Below are 18,117 nucleotides of genomic sequence, written 5' to 3' on the forward strand. Positions count from 1 at the left end.
TATCTGCTGCGATCCCTCTGCGACGCACCGTGGCCATTCATCTCTCTCTCGCGTGCACACACACACACACACATGCAAAGGCCTGATCTGAATTTAAGGATTTTGGCAGGTCTGACTGTAGTGTCTGCGTTGTGACTCTCTCTGATGAATCGTTCTCTGTCGTATGGAATCCTACAAATCCTGCTCTTCGTCAAAGGCATTACTGTATATCACTGCACCTTTTTTGATGCAGCGCATGCACGTCTGCTTGCTTTTTGACATAGTGCAAGTCTTTAAGCGTGTATGCGGTTATTGGCTCATTATGTTTTTCTTGTAACATTTTCCCCAGCTCTTTCATTAACTCACAGAGTTCTCAGTTTTGTTTCAGTTAACTGTCGGTCTGACTCTCGAATCTGTCTTGAGACGAACAGAAATAGACAAATGAGGTCATTGTTGACGTACAGGAAGAGCGTAATGCTATTAGGCGAATGTGCATATCAGCTCTTTTATTTGAACTAGGAAGAATATGATGAGAAATGTTCGTATTGAGATTTCTGATTGCAGACTTGAGTGTTTTGGCAAAGCTAAATGTAGTTTTTGAGACATTTTTTGAGCTGTTTTTCTTTAGATACAAAAATGGGAAACAAGGCTTTAGAAGTATTTTTGATAGTTGCTTATTAAGAGAAACAAATAGAGGCAATAGAGATCACATTTTGGGATTTTGTGAGACTTAACTGGTAAAACAACTGGAGTCGTTAAAGTTTAAATGTTTTTTACTCACCATGAATGCTTTTATTAGATCAAAAATACAATAAACACAGTCTTAATGTGAAATGTTGCAATTTAAAACATTTAAAAAAACTACTTTATATCTAAATATTGTAAAATGTAATATATTCCTGTGATTTTTAACATCATTACTCCAGTGTCAAAAAGATCATCCAGAAATTAGTCTGATATGCTATGTTGATGTATTTTTTTATATGTAATTATCAATGCTAAAAAGATAAAACAATAATCAATTATTTATGAAAACTGTGATACATTTCAGGATTCTTTGATTAACAGAAAGCATTTATTTGAAAAATAAATCTTGTGTGACATAAACACCTTTCAATTTTCATAAATTTAAGCAGTTAAAAAAAGAAGTAGTAGCATTTAACTGTATTGCAAAAGAAAAATGATTGGGTTATTTTTTTTACAATTCTTCCTGACGGTCATTGCTCAAATAATCTCATAGTCCCGCCCTAAACTCACCCTATTGGTTGAGCCAGCGTTCCTGATTGCGATGCTCAAACAGTCAGCAATGTTTTGATAGTGTCACTTTTCTAAAGGAATCAGTCTACAGATAGTCTGAATAATAAACTGAAGCTGAAGAAATATTTTAACAATCTGGCGTTTTATACAAATTCATTTCCTTTGACCTCCTGATGTAATGATCCTAATTGGTTCCCTCTCAGGCCAGTAAATCTGGACCCTCGGAACGGGACGCGCTGATGTATATTAAACACAGTGCCTGTTTGCATTCTGCCTGTCAGGATTCTATTACGGCGTGTGCTGCTCTCCTTGTTTTGATACAGTGGTAATTTAAAGAGCGTCTTAATTGACTTGATTTCTTCCTGCATGCACCGCAGTGAGCCTTGTTGCTTTATTGGGCCACACACAATGCGCCAAGTTCAATTTTACCATTCATAATGAATGCAGTCGTGCCATTCAAATGCAGCCATAAGCACACAGCAGATAAGAATTTAATTAAATGTAGATTAAAACCAAACAGGAAAACACACTCGCTGATAATTTTTTATCACATCCCCTGGTCATATTTTTTTTCCTCCTCCTTCGCACTTTCAACTTGTTCTTCCTTGGGCTCCAGGACTCTCTCTCTCTCTCTCTCTCTCTCTCTCTCTCTCTCTCTCTCTCTCTCTCTCTCTCTCTCTCTTTCTGTCTCTCTATCGCTTTGCGAAGCTGTGAAAGTGGAAGCACCTTGTGCATCTGGCTTTTGGTGCCCTGAGATTGAATGGAAATGCGAGACGGGGAGCGTCGCAGGTTTAATCAGCAGAGGGAAGGAGAAATGAGGGGCAGGAGGAGGAGGGGAGAATCACAAACTTAACATGAGCCGAATTACACGCACAAACAAAATGTCATAGTGACACGTCCGCTGTTTCTACTGGCTGGGGAAAATGTGACTTCAGCACATGTTTAAGGGCGGTAAAGTGTGTTTTAACTGTATGAAATTTAAAATATCTATTTCACACTGATGCATAGCTGCAAATGCAATATGCATATTTCTGTCATTTTGGCATGAAAGCATCATGATTTCACATAAAGTCCAAAAGGTATTTTGACATTATATTATGTACTTGCAGCAAAAATAAGTACATCGTAGGTGTAAGGGATGGGTCAACAATTTAATTATAAAGGTAATTACAGAAATGAATTACATATCGGTATTAATAAAATATAGGTATTTACAAATAGGTATGCATTAATAGGTATTTATTAAAATATAAGTACAATGTATGTACAAAATGAATACATTGTATCAAATGATTAAATTAAATGTAAGTAAGGTCAGCTAATATAAAGTGAAACCTATTATTTAGAATGGGTAGGTGTGTGTGTGTGTGTGTGTGTGGGGGGGGGGGTGTGTGTATATGTTTGAATGAGAATAAAAATCTACACACACACAAATATTTTTATTTGAGATTTTTGTTCTAATATAATAAATAATTTAGTTATAAACAGTTACAATATAGTATTTTTTATATACATTCATACATATATAATTCTGAATTCTACAGACATTAAATTAATTAAACTTATTTGTTGTTAAAATATTTTGTTTAAAATTTAAAAAAAAATATTATAATCTTTCTTTTAAATAAATGACACTTTTTTTGTTATATTATGCAATGATTCAGCAATTTTTAAGCTTGTGTAAAATATACAAACTTGTTTTATTATAGTTAATGAAATTGTCTTTATTTGCTCTATATGAAGACATTTTGTTTATTTTATTTTCACAACAACATAAACATATTTTATGCAACTCAAAGGATTAAACCCGCATGAATGTTATGAAATGTTTTGTAGAAGTGGTTCACTGGACTAGCGCGAGGAGTTTAGCAGATGTTTTGTGCTCATTAAAATGTTCCTGTATTCAGCATATCCTGAGCTACAGAGTATGTTTGCGCCTGAAAAAAAGCAGAACGCTCCCCATCTGGCGCATTTATCCCTGTAAATATTTTGGGGATATATTTGGGTTTGTTTTTGACACCTTTCCAAACTCTTTTGCCATTTTGTGTCATTTTCCAAAGCGTGCTGCGAAGTGAAGCCTTTCAGCGAATATCGAGAAGTTTTAATGATGCTGTAGACATCAGCGGGAAGTATTTTCATTTCAAAACAGTCCTTTCACCGCTTTATTTCTTCTCCTGGGACGGCTGTCTTGCACACACACACACACACACACACACACACACACACACACACACACACACACACACCAGCTGAAGTGGGCACACCCTGGCACAGTGTTTCCACCAGTGCCCGTTCCACGTTTGCTGTGGATGCCAGGGCTGTTGTGTGCTGCGGCGAGACCCAGCGAATCTGTTCCACTCTATTACCCTCGTGCCTGCCGCCCACCTTTACTGTGGGGAAAAGAGCAATTTCCTGTCGCAGTCTGTTTGATCAAGTGCTAAACCCTTCTGATCAATAGAGAGACAGATGTCAGCTCCAGATGGCCGTGTGGCAGTACCTGGGGCAGTGGACAGGCCGTGCCAGGACGACAGCATGGCACTGTGCAAGGGCAGCAGTGTCCTCCCTCCGCACCAGCCGACAAACGCAATTAGATGCTTTAGCCGCTGACTGTTTATTTCAGACGCTCGAAGCGACGGCGGACGTAATTAGCTCACGCTTTCTTGGTGAGTCGTGGTGCAGGCGCTCGGCTTTCTTGGGTAGGATTTTACAGTAGGTGATGTCTTTCTGTGCCATTGGCATTATGACAATAATTATCTGCCTTCGAACAGGTTCCCAAACACTCACTCATCCGCCATTGGTCAGACAAACAATGAGTCTATGGTTTACTACAGGGGTTCACTAACCTTTTTATTTTTAATTTTTTTAGCAGAATCCCTTGAATGCACTGGTTTTTAGGAACCCAATCAAATGTGATAGTATTATTATTATTACACTTGGTTGGGTATATATATATATATATATATATATATATATATATATATATATATATATATATATATATATATATATATATATGAAGAAAAGTTTATTAGCAAATACAGATAACTATCACTATAATAAGATGTTATCATGTTTTAATTTTGTGTTATATTGTGCATATTGTTTAGTTAAACCTAATCAAGATCCCACTTTAGTTTCACTTTAGTTTCATTTAGATTAATTGGAATGCAATGAAAAAACATGATTTTTGAAAATTTTAAAAAAACATAGGTATCTTTTTTTGCAGATGAATAACTTTTTTTATATATTTATGTGTGTGTGTGTGTGTGTTTGTGTATAGACAATCCAATCAAATTTAATGATTTAAGAATAATAACATGAAATAAATTATAAATCATGAATAACATTTGTTTTTTTTTGTATTTTGTATAGTTATTTTTTGTTACAAAATGAAGCCAGAAATGTATTACCTTATATTGTACAATTATAAAAAAAAAATCTAATCATTATAATTACTATTTTATTTTACACTAAAAGGTATACATTTGTATCTCACATTTTGTTTTACAAACCCTCAACCTTTTATACATTTTAAATCCTTGTGCTTTTATAAAATAGTTGTACATTTTCTGCCTGCAAAAATGCTGAAAACTGCACAAATGTATAAATGAAGTGAACCTAATGCACGTTGCGTTTTTCTTTAAAACACGTTTCTCTTTAAAACAAGCAGAGCATCAATACACTTATTTAAATAAATGATGAGCTTTGTTTTGATAATTGTGCACGAATGAAATTATGGCTATGGTGCTTTGATTTGTTTTAATTTTACATTGGATGTAATTCATTACTAGCGTTTAATCAACACACGCCAACCCCCTGCAGTTCCCTCACGAACCCCCAGGGGTTCGCAAACCCTCATTCGGGTTTACTGTATTATTATAATACCTTTACCCAGAGTGCACTTCCTCCGCGAGACATCTTTGTCAGCTCTCCTCCTGCGATTTGTCCATGTCGCAGCGATCCGTCATCTTCCAAAATGGTTGACAGGTGCATTAATCTGGCTCAATCTCCCACGAAAAAACGCCACTGCCAGACGGCCCGAGTCGAGGTTTCCAAAGACGAGAAGGAGCCATTTTTCCAGGCCGTGCATTTGCATGAGGGCAAGCGTCCACGGGCCCATGTGGCACGGGGACGGAGCCATGTTGGAAGAGAGCGGTCCCGCTGGAGCCCGGCCGTTCACCTGCTCCCCAGCGTGGAGCATGCTGGGAAGGGGACGCGGGCCACCGACCACAGCTGGGGGTCTGCTGCGCTGCTCAACACTACCGCTCCCCACTGCCACGAAGGCGTGACGTCCCATTAACGCTGATGGTCAAGACGGGTGGCATGTGTGTGTCCCTCCCAGCGGGGGCCGCAGTAAACACATGTCGACTAGCCGCAACCAAAACGCAGTAACCTGACCAAGTGAGAATGTTTGCTCAACGCTCTCAATCAGAATCTTAGCGAGGTTTTCGGTCCCGCTTTATATTAGGTGGCCTTAACTATTATGCACATACGTTTCAATTAATCATTTGGTACTTATTGTGTACATACATGTACTTATATTTTTAAAAACACCTGCATCGGGAATTCATTTCTATACTTACATTTATAGTTACACTCTTGACCCATCCTTTATACCTTAACCCATCCTTAAAATGACCCATAGCACCAAACCTGTCCCTAACCTCACCCGTATCAAACCTCAATAGCAGCAAAAGTGTTTTGCAATACAATATGAACGCAGTAAGTACATTGTACTTTATGTAAGTGCATAGTAGTTAAGGCCACCTAATATAAAGCGTGATCAGATTTTTTTATTATGAGTGAGCTAATCTATGCCGGTTCCCATTAAAAAAATCATTAAATCTTTTTCCATAATAACGCGTGTACAAAAAAATGCCATTTTAAGCCAAATATATTTATTTATACTTGCTTTTCACCCAAAAATGCTTTTGCAACATTCATGCGATGTGTAAACAAAGTTTAGGCTTGACGTTAAACTGATGAGCGGATGTGTTTTTAACGCTAATTCTCATCACAGCTGTTGCTGTAAACACAGTAAATGAAAGCTTTTGTCAGCGTGATTCTGAAATCGGCAAATGAGAAGCACTTCTAAAGGGATTTGTCAAAATCGGTTTTTAATCATTAAATAAACATCACATTTTGACTATTATAAATCATTCAGTAAAATAAGCACATTTCTGTATCTGATGGGAGTTGGAAACCTGTAGTGTTTTGAGCTGGAATTTATAATACTGAAAAGAAATGTCATATTTCTTTTGTTCTGTCATCCCAGAATTACTGTATTATAATGTCCACACCACAACATAACACCCTAGACAGTGCTACACCCCATTACATTAATGCATGTATTTTATACTTTTCATTGCTGTCATTTTATTTATTCGAACTCTTCCACAAATGTGCAAAGAATGTAAGCATGTGTACAATAATCCATATTTATGCTTCGGAAAATACTGTAAAACAGTCACTACAAGACAATGAAATGGTTGAAATGCTTACAAAAAAAACTGTCTTTTCGGGAAAACAAGGAGGGGACAAGTAGCTGTGTGTCTGAGATTGGTCTCGTGTGGTTTTGGGATGAGCAGAGCGAGCTCTGATAGGTCAGATCTGTATTACAGTATGGGAACAGTGCCCCCTCATGGCCATACACAGCGATCGTTGACATTGAGACGTATCAGTCTGATAGCTTATCAGTTACACGGCTCCCTTATTTAGACTTCTTGTATTGTTTCTGCGGTTTTTTTTCTTGGTCTTTACAATTAATTACTGAGGTTCGAAGTGTAGATCTGCATTTACAAGTTGTTTCATTAGTGTCAGCAAAGCAGTACATGTAGTGTTTTATTGCTGTACTGAGTTCAGACTTAACCAGGCGAGGTTTTCTTAAAGCCAGCATAAAATGCAACCCATTTTACTTCTATAATCTGATGTATTTCTCAGGAAAACACAAGACTCAACTAGAAAGAATGCAGAGAGGGAATTGGTTTTATTTATTGGGAACTGATTGAATCGGAAATTATTCCATGTGTTATGCCACATTCATTATGACCAGAACTATGCTTTAAAAAAACGAAAGGTATCTTTTTCTTTTTGATTTTGCAACTTATTTTGTTGGTCATTTTAGGACCTCTGTTAATTTCCTTTTGATTCAGGTTTTAAACATCTATTTCTGAAGAAAAAATCAGCACCTACTCAGTCACTTCTTGTTTGCTGGTATTAGATTATTTTTAAGCCTTTCATTCTGATATAGATACAAAACTGTAAGTGTTTTTTTACTGCTTGAAGCCTAGAGGTCTCAAAACGCCTCATACTTTACTATTAGCAGCTTATTTCATGCTGCTTGCTATTAAAGCTAATGTTATGTCATTGTTCTGTTTTTAAAAACGAATTAAAAGCTTTTGTTATTATTAAATATTAAATATATTATATATATATATATATATATATATATATATATATATATATATATATATATATATATATATATATATATAATTTTATTTTATTACATTTTTTCTTCCAGCTTTGCATGTAGTGAATGAATTACTGAATGCCTGAAGGTAAAAGCTGCCTGATCTTTCTGGAGGGATGACATTAAATACACCTTTATTATCACGAAATATAAAGGATGCATTCGCCTTCCTTTTGTCTCAAATTCATTTCTGGCAAAGCGTTAAGGTTTGTGCTCCACACCGCCGTTACAGCCTCTGTCCGGACAGATGGGAGAAACAAACACGGATATGTTTGAGTATGCATTTTACAGCAAACTATTAAAGTCTTTCACTGTTTACACATGCAAACATTTGAGTAGCTGTCCTCCGGCCAGTTCATTAGCCAACCCTTCTGTCGGCTTTTGCCACGAAAAGACAGAAAGAGAAAGCAGACGAGAGCTAAAACGGCTTGTTTTGTGCTTTTGCAACGCGCTCGATCTTTTAAAGTGATCATTCAAAGTGCTCGTGCCCCGCGTCAGGCGCCTTTGAGGGCTTGGGTCCTGGTGCGTTTGATTAGAACGGCACGGACTTACACATGTAATTGCATAATGCTGAACCCTCCTGTAATTCCTTTATGCGAACATCTTTAAGTAAGTGTTTAAAAGCATCATTAGTGCGAACGAGGGGGGAGTTTGGGCGCTAGTGGATTCTATAGCGGGAGATTGTATGAAAAGAAGCTTTTTTTTAAGTTATCTGGACTGTGTACAGGATACTGGGTTTTGATTGTTTTAATGAAGCAGCTGGCTTATTGTGTGTCCTTAATTCCTCCATTGTTTTTGGAATATGTCATAGTTCTTTATTCTTTTATCAGGTGCGCTGCAGGAGGACAGAGACAATAGGCTTCATTGCGACTGCGTTGGCCGCGGCACAAAGGCCTTCTGCTGCAGACAGCTCACAGGCGAAAGCAGCACGGCGCTGGCTACGCTTTTCAGCCGGGGTCCCGTGTCTCCTGCGCGTGCACTCTCGCTTTAGGGCCGCCCATCGACCTGTGTATTTCAGTGTGTGGACTTACAATGGCGCAGGCAGGAAGTGTTCTTCCCCGACTGTGGATGTTCTTTAAGTTGGACTTTTTGACCCCGCGAGCACCTTGAGTCGAGGAGGAGAATCTGTCGGGAATGTTTCTACACTTATTTGATACGAAAGAAGCTGGCCTAAACGCCCACACGCGCGAAGGGCTCGAGCCAGCCTTTTGTTCATCACCGCGTGAAGTTAGGTTTTGTTTGACATAGAATATCGGCGTATTACCCTTATTACTTCTGCAGGAGGATATGCTGCACAGTATGCTCATTTCCTCCTGCTTTCGCCAGCATGGTGCAGTACACTGTATACATTCAATGCGAGGAGCTCGAGTTGAACTGTCATTCGCAGAGTGATAGACAAACTGGAAGTGACAACATGCCTTTTTTTTACTAGAGTGAAAAAAGTTAAGAATGTTTTCAATTTGATTAAAATTTCAAACCTTTGATTTCCAAGATGGGCAGCTGTTTTTTTACTCATAGACTGCAAATATGTAAAAATGGTATTAACCGAATAATTATGGATGTTAATAGCAAAATACATATTAGCCTTATAACAGGCAGGAGGCAGCATTTCTATTATCTTTGCTGTTGAGGTCAAAGGTCATCCATCCAGTGCACGGTATTTTAGTTTTTAGTTGCTGAAAATAGGAAAACATCAAACTTCAAAATCAAAGAAATTTAGGAACTTCATTTTGATTTAAAATATGGTTTTATTGTATGTTTTATTGTATTATAAATTTAAATTTTAAATATTTTTAATTAAAAAAATCATCGTCATTTAGATTTTGCTGATGTTTGTTGACATTACTAATTATATATTTATAATTCTATTCTTATTTTATATTATACATTATTTTTCTTGTTAACTGCAACCAAAACAATTATTATTAGCAATGAATTATTGAAATAAAGGTTTAGATGAAGATGATAAATGTTGGTCTGGCAAACCTGAAGTTTATATATACATACACAACTACTATAAATGAATAATTGAATATATTGAATTTTGTAATTGAATATATTGAATTATATGAATACTGAATTAAAAAATGAAAGCTTTAAACATCAACCCTAATTCTAATATTCTGAAGAAATACTGCGATATTATATTAATACTAAAATAAGACTTGTATGATACTGCATGTGATGCCACTTGATGTCCGAAGCAAATGGAGTTGAAAACCACTGCTGTAAAACTCACCTTGCAGCCACAAAAACATCCGCATTGGAGAAAGACATGACAGCAGCACTACTACTGTTCAGATTTTTATTAAACCTTATTTCTGGGCAGTCTCAAAGTTTGCCAGTGATCCGTTTTGACGCCACAACTCACGGGCCAGCCCACAATGCATACACCACATTTCTGTCTCCTTTTCTATAGTGTAAGTAATGAGTTCTTCATGCAACTTCCAGCAGTACTCTGAGCAGGCTGAGGTGACCTGCGGCCTCCTGCTGGTGCAGGTGACAGTTTTGATCTGCGCTGATGGCGACGACAGTTTTTGTTATTTTAATTAGGAGATAAGGAAGGAGAGAGCCTCTCCAGGCAGTGTGTGGTGTGTGACAGGATCCCGCTGATGAAGAGGACCCGTCTGAAGAGCGTGTCTCCCCGCTGCAGATTCACACCATGATAAGCTGCTCTTTCAGGCAGCAGTCGCGCATTTCTAACACAGAAGCTCTCTCAGTCGGCACCTGCATAGAAAGCCATTTATTCTCCCAACTTCATTCTTTTTATACATCCGATATAATATCTTTCATTTTTAAGCACCCCTTGAAAATGCTGTCACTATTAAAAAAAAAAATAACCTAAGATTTCTCTTTAAACGTGTGCTTGTTAGCTTATTTTTATTAGACAGCAGGTTGTTGAATAGCCAATGAATGAAATGGCTCGCACTGTGCAGTATTATTCTTTAAGACCGTTTTCAGGAATTACATTGCCTTTCTCTTTCTCTCCTTACCTTTCCAACAGCTGCTGTGAAAGTGCAGCTCATCTTCCTCTCAGTGCTTGCACATCTCTAACTGAGAGCTTTAATTAATTGTCCAGCTTCCCCACTGAAACAATGTCCTAATTCTGCCATTTAGCATCTGTGTATCATAGTTTGTTATCTCGGAAGCCAGATTTTTTGTAAATAGTCATATTTAAAACTTTAATCTCTTGAATGGCAAATGAAGTGCAGCTGAAATCCGTCCATGTGTGATGATAAATGCTATCTGAGCTTAAACCCGTCGCTGACTTCCCATCTATCCTTCCCCTCTTTTCTTTTCTGAATGTATTCAGTGTGTTTGATCTGAACTCAAATGTTCAAATCTACAGCAGACTGTAGTTATACACCATCCCTTTAACATGAGCAACATGATTATTTATTCAAAGTGTGTAACAATTCGAAAATTGCAAAAAGAGTAATTTGTTTGTTTTTGTTTTTTCCCTAATTATATTACATTTGATGCAAAAAGTGTGTAGAAAATGTATGATAATTTATGTAATTTTAATAAAATAATATTTAAATAAATGTTACATTAATGAAAAAACTATAGAATAAATACTATTCTGAACTACTAGTAAGACTTTTTAAATATAATACTACAGGCTAAAGTTCAAACATTTGGAGTTGGTATGATTTTTTCAAATGATCCACAAGGCAGCCAAACAAAAATAAAGTAAAACATTTGAAATAACTATTTTAATATAGTTTAAAATATATATTTTTTTATTTCTGTGAAGACACTGGTGAATTTTCTGCATTATTTCTCCAGTCTTCTGTAAAATTCTAATATGCTGATTTGGTGCCAAAGACACATTTTGATAATTCCTCTGCTTAATATGTTGCTATAGACATCTCTTTAAGATTCTTATCGCATATATTGTATTAAGACAGAAGGAGAAAAGTATATTTACATGTATTTTATTAACTTAAAAGTATGCACTTCATCTTTAAGTTAAAAAAGAATTCTCATGATTCTTTAAAAGGAAAAGTGAACATTTTTTTCATTTATTCAACCCTCGGGTAGTTCCAAACCTGTATGAATTCTTTCTTCTGTTAAACACAAAGGAAAATATTTGGAAGGAAAGTTTGGCTGTTTTGGGTCACCATTGACTTCCATAGTAGATAAAGAAATACTATTTGAGTCGAAAAGAATGGTTAATTCATACAGGTTTGCAACTACTTGAGGGTGAGTAAATGATGACATAATTTTCATTTTTGGGTGCACTATTTATTTAATTTAAATGCCTCATGACACTGATGAAACTACTCCATGTTTCATTCAGTTTTAAGCTGAAGTGTCTAAATGCAGCAGTGATAATGTGTGTTTTCTTCTCTCACGCAGGAGGCCAGTTGTGGTGCACCACGACCAAGAACATGATGGAAGGTGAAGAGCTGGTGGCATTCGCAGTGGACTTTGACTCTCGATTGCAGGCGGTCAATCACATGTCTCTCGGTGAGGGCATGTACCCAGCACGCCTTCTGGACACCATCCAGCTCCTGCCCCAGCAAGCTGCCATGGCCTCCATATTACCTACAGCTATAGTCAACAGTAAGCCCTGCTTCTGTTTACACACAAACTCAATATCTGTCCACAGGCATCATAAACACATATGCAGTGAATCAAAACTAATAACTGTCAGCATACTTTTACAATGAGGCCGTACGGTTGAGTCTCGCTGTAAAACTTGGCCACAATATTGCCGCATATGGGGTCTCACCTGTTCCCGCGGCTGCTCCGTTGAGCTCTCCATCCAATCGTTCGAGCCAGCTCAAAACGTGGTACAGGCGCACGTATTACACTGAAAACAGAGGAGGCTGGAGTCATTCACTGATTAACCTCTGCTGGAGGAACGTGATGTTCTGCCCTTCAGTTTAGGGGTACAGTAAACATATCTGGACTCTGACCAACCTTGTAATTGCAAAATTCAAGCCATTTGCAAATACTTTGTTTGTTGACTCTATCAGGGAAGTCTAGAGTTCAGCTTGACACACAGGATGCTGCTAGCAGATGGTGCAATGTTTTCATTTGCCCTTGAGGAAAGGGCACGAGCCTACTGGAATCATCTCTGTTGCCATGCAACATCACAGCAGAAATGTCATTTAAAACAGTTATTTGAGTCGCACGTGTGAACTGAATGTTCAGACGTCCCAAACACTCCAGATGTCCCTTCTGATATATCAACTCTATAGGAATGGGATTTGTAAGAAGTTGCGCAATTCCTCTTCTACTTCCACTTTTGAAAAAGTATGAGAAGTAAAATGCAATTCCATACCCAAATGTTTAGGTTTTCAGTAATAAATAAACTTCTTTGCAAAAGGTGTGTTTGCACTATTAAGTCTCTTAAGAAGCAGCATAAATGCTACTAATAAAGCTCATAATGTATCAAATAAAATACTGAGCAGAACTGTTGTAGGTTGCCTTCACATGCCCGTCTTTGTGTTTCAGAGGATATCTTCCCCTGTAAAGCGTGTGGGATATGGTACAGGAGTGAGAGGAACCTTCAGGCCCACCTGATGTATTACTGCAGTGGGAGGCAGAGAGAACCTGATAACGTCTCTGAAGAAACTGACACCAATTCCCACCAAACTCCCAATATCTGCCCTTTTCCACAATGCAACAAAAGCTTCAGCAACCCGCGTGCTCTGGAGATGCATTTGAGCACACACAGTGGTGAGTAAGATGGTGTCATAAGTATAAGTTACAAGGGTAGTACAAGGGTAGAATATCATTAAATATTAAAATGTTATAAAATGAAATATGCTTTAATATTATTTGAAACCCAGCCAACCTGGATATATATGACGGTGATTATTGTTGTTATTTTATCATAGTTATTATGATTAATATTATTTATGATAGTGTTATATTAACATTATAGTTACATATACATATGTAATTAATAAATACCTATAATATGCATAAAATATAATATAATTTTTATATTTCTTCTCTATTTTACTATACAAATGCATAATACATGCATGGTAAAAATAAATTAATAATAATATGTCTTTATTATATTTCATTGAACTTCATATTCACTGCCATTAGGCTGTTTGATCTGCAACAGCAAAAAGCCTGCTTATGTTAATATTAAAATTAACTAAAATTCTATACCTGCATGTAAAAAAAAAAAATAAATCAAAAACAATTAGTTTTAGCTGTCCATTAAGGTTAGATCAAATAATCAGCATCAGCAATAATGTGCATCTACGAAACAGGCAAAATGCTACAGCAGACACAATGTAAAATTACTGGAAATGCAAGATTAACAAAAACAACTGTCTTTTTCTTTCCTCACAGGTGTCAAAATGGAAGAATCTCTTCCCCCTGGCACCAGTTTGAAATGCACAATCTGTAACTTCACAGCAGATTCACTCCTTACATTCCAGCACCACATCCTTTCACACCTGTCACAGGCAGCCTTCAGATGCAATCACTGCCACATCAGCTTCCAGAACCACAGGGAACTGCTGCAGCATCAAGACTTACACGGACACTCCGGGAAGATTCACAGGGAGAGCGACAGCGAGAACTCCCCGAGAGGAGGAGAGGAAAGCCTACAGGCGGCACGAGCAGAACTGTCAGGCAGGAAGGATGTGGTTATGCAAAGTCCCAAGAGTACACCTAACAAGGCCAATAGTCCTGATGGAGAACTCGAAAGACCTGAGAAAAAACCTACCCTCAGCCTGCAAAAAGGAGAAAGTCACCCAGGAAGCAAGGCTAGTTTCTCGTACACCAGAATCAAGTCAGAACCCTCTAGTCCACGGCTAGCCTCCTCGCCGGTCCAGCACAACATGGGCCCAACCTTCCCAATGGGTCCATTCCTGTCACAGTTTGCTTTCTCCCAGGACATTTCTGTGGTACCACAAGCATCTGAGATTCTAGCAAAAATGTCAGAGCTGGTTCATCGCAGGCTACGCCATGGAGGGAACAGCTACCCTCCTGTCATCTACAGTCCTCTCATGCCCAAAGGAGCGACATGCTTTGAATGCAACATCACCTTCAATAATCTAGACAACTACTTAGTTCACAAGAAGCACTACTGCAACAGTCGCTGGCAGCACATGGCGAAGTCTCCAGATTTCTCCAGTGTACCTGACAAGGTGTCCGATGCCATAAGTCCAAACAGTGGCCACACTTCAGTCGGTATGCTCCCCGGATGCCTTCCATCAGAAACTGACAGTCATCTCGTGACAACAGCTTGCTTGAATTCATCTGTTTTGGATATTATGAACGCTGGTGGGAAAGTGCCAGAAAAAGACCTTCCTGGGCAAGTAAAGAAGGGTAATACACCAACAGGAGTCGAGGAACGGCTCGGCGGAAAACAGCCTGAGGTGAAGAGTCCTAGTACGTCTTTGGTGGACGGTGACAACGACCCAAACAAGACCACCTGTGAAGCATGTAATATCACCTTCAGCCGGCATGAAACGTACATGGTTCACAAGCAGTACTATTGTGCCACTCGCCATGATCCGCCCATGAAGCGCATGTCCTCGAAGGTGCCCGCCATGCAGCGGACCATGAGAACGCGTAAGAGGAGAAAGATGTACGAGATGTGTCTACCGGACCAAGAGCAGCGGCAGCCTATGGGGCCACAGCCAGGATTCTTGGGTATGCCCACTCTAGGAAATCCCTGTACATCCCAGGAAACGGTAGAAAGCCTGGCTGACCGCTTCCATCCACGATGTGACATCTTTCCGAGCCTCGTCCCAAAACACTTAGATGCTTCTCTTACCGTCTCCAAGCCTATTCTTGCCCCCAAAGGTAACACTATTGCAGACCCACAGGAACTAGATGCTCCAATAGATCTCAGCAAAAAGTGCTCACCTCTTCCTGACAAGTCATGCAACTCCCCCAAAAGACTCTTGGACTATCACGAATGTACCGTGTGCAAGATCAGTTTTAACAAAGTGGAGAACTACCTTGCCCATAAACAGAACTTTTGCCCTGTCACATCTGCTCAGCATGGCGAGATTGGCGGTCTGGAGCAGCCGATGTTCCCGGGCGTCAAGAGCGAAGGCAATAATTCAGAAGACATCTATGATAAGAGTTCTGTGAAATGCGAGAAAAATGGTGGCAACAAGTTGATGGTGCAGAACGGAGGCATGTTTCCACCACACCTCGGGCCGGCACCGGATCTGAAAGCTTTCGGTGACGCATCGCTCATGACTTCGAAAGATGAGAACAAGAACATGTTTTTGCCTCACTGTCTCTATCCTGGAGCAATAAAGAAGGTGAAAGGTACTGAGCCAATATCGCCGTATTTTGGGATAAAAAGCAGTGACTACATGGCAGGGAGTCTCGTTATGCAGGGTGAGGCGGCTGAGCAGGAGCAAAGCAGCAACGGCGCAGCTGAGACAGGCACAGAAACACCTGCGGCCAATGGCTGCCCCCATCCAGGCAAAGAGCCGCTGCCCCTGCTGCCCAAAAACAGGGGTATGGTGATTGTCAACGGCGGTCATAAAGAGGATCGCCAGACACCAGCAACTCCCCAACAAGAGAATCAGCCTCACAACACCTCTTCACCAGAGGAACAAACCTCTCCCACGTGGGGAGCCGAGAACCCTCCCGACCCAAACGAGAATGTATCGCCCACTTCGAAATCGCCCGTGGAGGAATCCGCACCTGCCGGTAAAGGCATAAATGGGTCGGCGCCGCCGACAGGCAGTGGGAAGTACTGCCGCCTCTGTGACATCCAGTTCAATAACTTGTCAAACTTTATCACTCACAAGAAATTTTACTGCTCATCACATGCCGCCGAGCATGTGAAATGAAATTCGCTCCCCTCCCCTCGTCTTTTTTTGGTACACGGTCGTGGAAATAGTGCATCACGCAGTTTTATATACTGCTTGTGGACAATCAAGAGAAGCTTCTTCTTCTTTCGTTATTTGAAGACTTAATGCAAAATGATGAAGAAAAAAAAAATCCAAGTGTAATATTGGTGCCACTTTCACCTTTTATTTATTTTACAATCAGTATTAATAGGAGTAGTGCTCTTAATTTAAATTCAAAGAAAGTTTATATCAGAGTTGTTTGTAATGTTAATGTATAGTCATTCTTGTGTAGCAGACATATTGTTTACAATGTACGTTAGGTTCAAGGAGACAATAGGCACAGGATACAAAACTGAAATGCGTTTTAGACCCAACAATAGCTACTGGAGCACTTGTGTATTCTTATTTGCTGGTACAGTTTTTTGTATATGTCAAAATGTCACTTGCAGTATGATTCTCTTGACTTCAGCCTTAAAACAGTTCGGAGGGATAACCAGGCACAACGCTGCAGCTCATGTTTTGGCATATACTGTACACATGGCTTTGCATATATATGTTGCTGTTTGTCTGTCTTTTCTTCGACTCAGAAGTGGATGTTTAAATGAGGATGGCAGCATTCTTGTATAGTACTTGTATTTCTGTTTGCTGATACACCTCTTGTTCTCCCTTTTTAAAAATTTGCTCTCAGCGCAATACTTTGTAAAAAAAAAAAACATAAGGAAAAAAAGGAGGAGGGCGGGAACAATGCGGAAAGCAGTATTATAAAGGGGGAAGAGCAGCTATTTCTTACTCCTGAAAAAAAAAATGAAATTGTACAAAAAGCAGGTTTATCAATGGTGATTATTGATGGGTGGGACGAGACAAGGGAATACTGTAAAAATGATCATTCCAATGTCCTTATGTAAGAAAAATATTTCTTAAAAATGTTGTTGCTATGCATGTATATGGATGGAATAAAATTCCAGATCTGTTGGAAATTTTTATTTTGATGTGGTGTCAATTAAACTTCAATCCTCAGGATAAACAGACCATGTTATTGTCTTCTTTCAGGATGTCTAATGGAAACATTTACAGGTTTCATCAAAAGAAGAAAAAGAGAAAAACATGTATTTGTGTGTGTGTGTGTTTATGTGGTTTTTGAGGACACACATTTGTATAGTGACATAGGTGTTACAATATGAAGGTAATTTATGAGGACATTTTCTGTGTTGTTTAACGCTTATAAATCTTAAGGTTTATGAATCATACAGAATAATTTATCTAAAAGATCTAAAAAAGTTTTCTGTGAGGGGGTTGATGTTGGGCGAGTTTTTTTTTTTTTTTTGCAAATAAAGTTCTAGTTTTCTTTTAAAGCTAAATATAATTTCCACATTTACTAAAAACACTGGAGTTAAGTACATAAATGCTTTTGTGCATAGGTTCAACAAGAAGTGGAGCACACATGGTAGATTTCTGACAAAAAATACTTTATTTAGAGGCTAATAAATAGAGTTAGAATAGAATCAGGTGGACTATTGTCTGTTACATCACTGATGGCAATGTGAAACGAAGAGATTTTTCTTCGCACAGCACAGTTTGCATTATTTGCATCTTTTTGGCCTCTTAATAAAG

At 38.6% G+C, this 18,117-nt stretch overlaps 1 protein-coding gene across 3 annotated transcripts in view; it reads left to right on the top strand.

Moving 5' to 3' along the window:
• The window catches only part of zfpm2a (zinc finger protein, FOG family member 2a), a 138,939-nt gene extending 121,413 nt beyond the window's left edge, over nucleotides 1–17,526 (top strand). For all 3 annotated transcript variants that reach the window (XM_043262009.1, XM_043262010.1, XM_043262011.1), the window contains 3 exons: nucleotides 12,071–12,277; nucleotides 13,175–13,399; nucleotides 14,033–17,526. In XM_043262009.1, the coding sequence (XP_043117944.1) occupies nucleotides 12,071–12,277; nucleotides 13,175–13,399; nucleotides 14,033–16,506 (2,906 nt within the window). In that variant the 3' untranslated portion in view covers nucleotides 16,507–17,526. The remainder of the gene's footprint in view (nucleotides 1–12,070; nucleotides 12,278–13,174; nucleotides 13,400–14,032) is intronic.
• The last annotated feature ends 591 nt before the right edge of the window (nucleotides 17,527–18,117 follow it).

The sequence above is a fragment of the Puntigrus tetrazona genome, chromosome 16 (assembly GCF_018831695.1).
Source record: "Puntigrus tetrazona isolate hp1 chromosome 16, ASM1883169v1, whole genome shotgun sequence".
In the NCBI taxonomy this organism is placed as follows: Eukaryota; Metazoa; Chordata; class Actinopteri; order Cypriniformes; family Cyprinidae; genus Puntigrus; species Puntigrus tetrazona.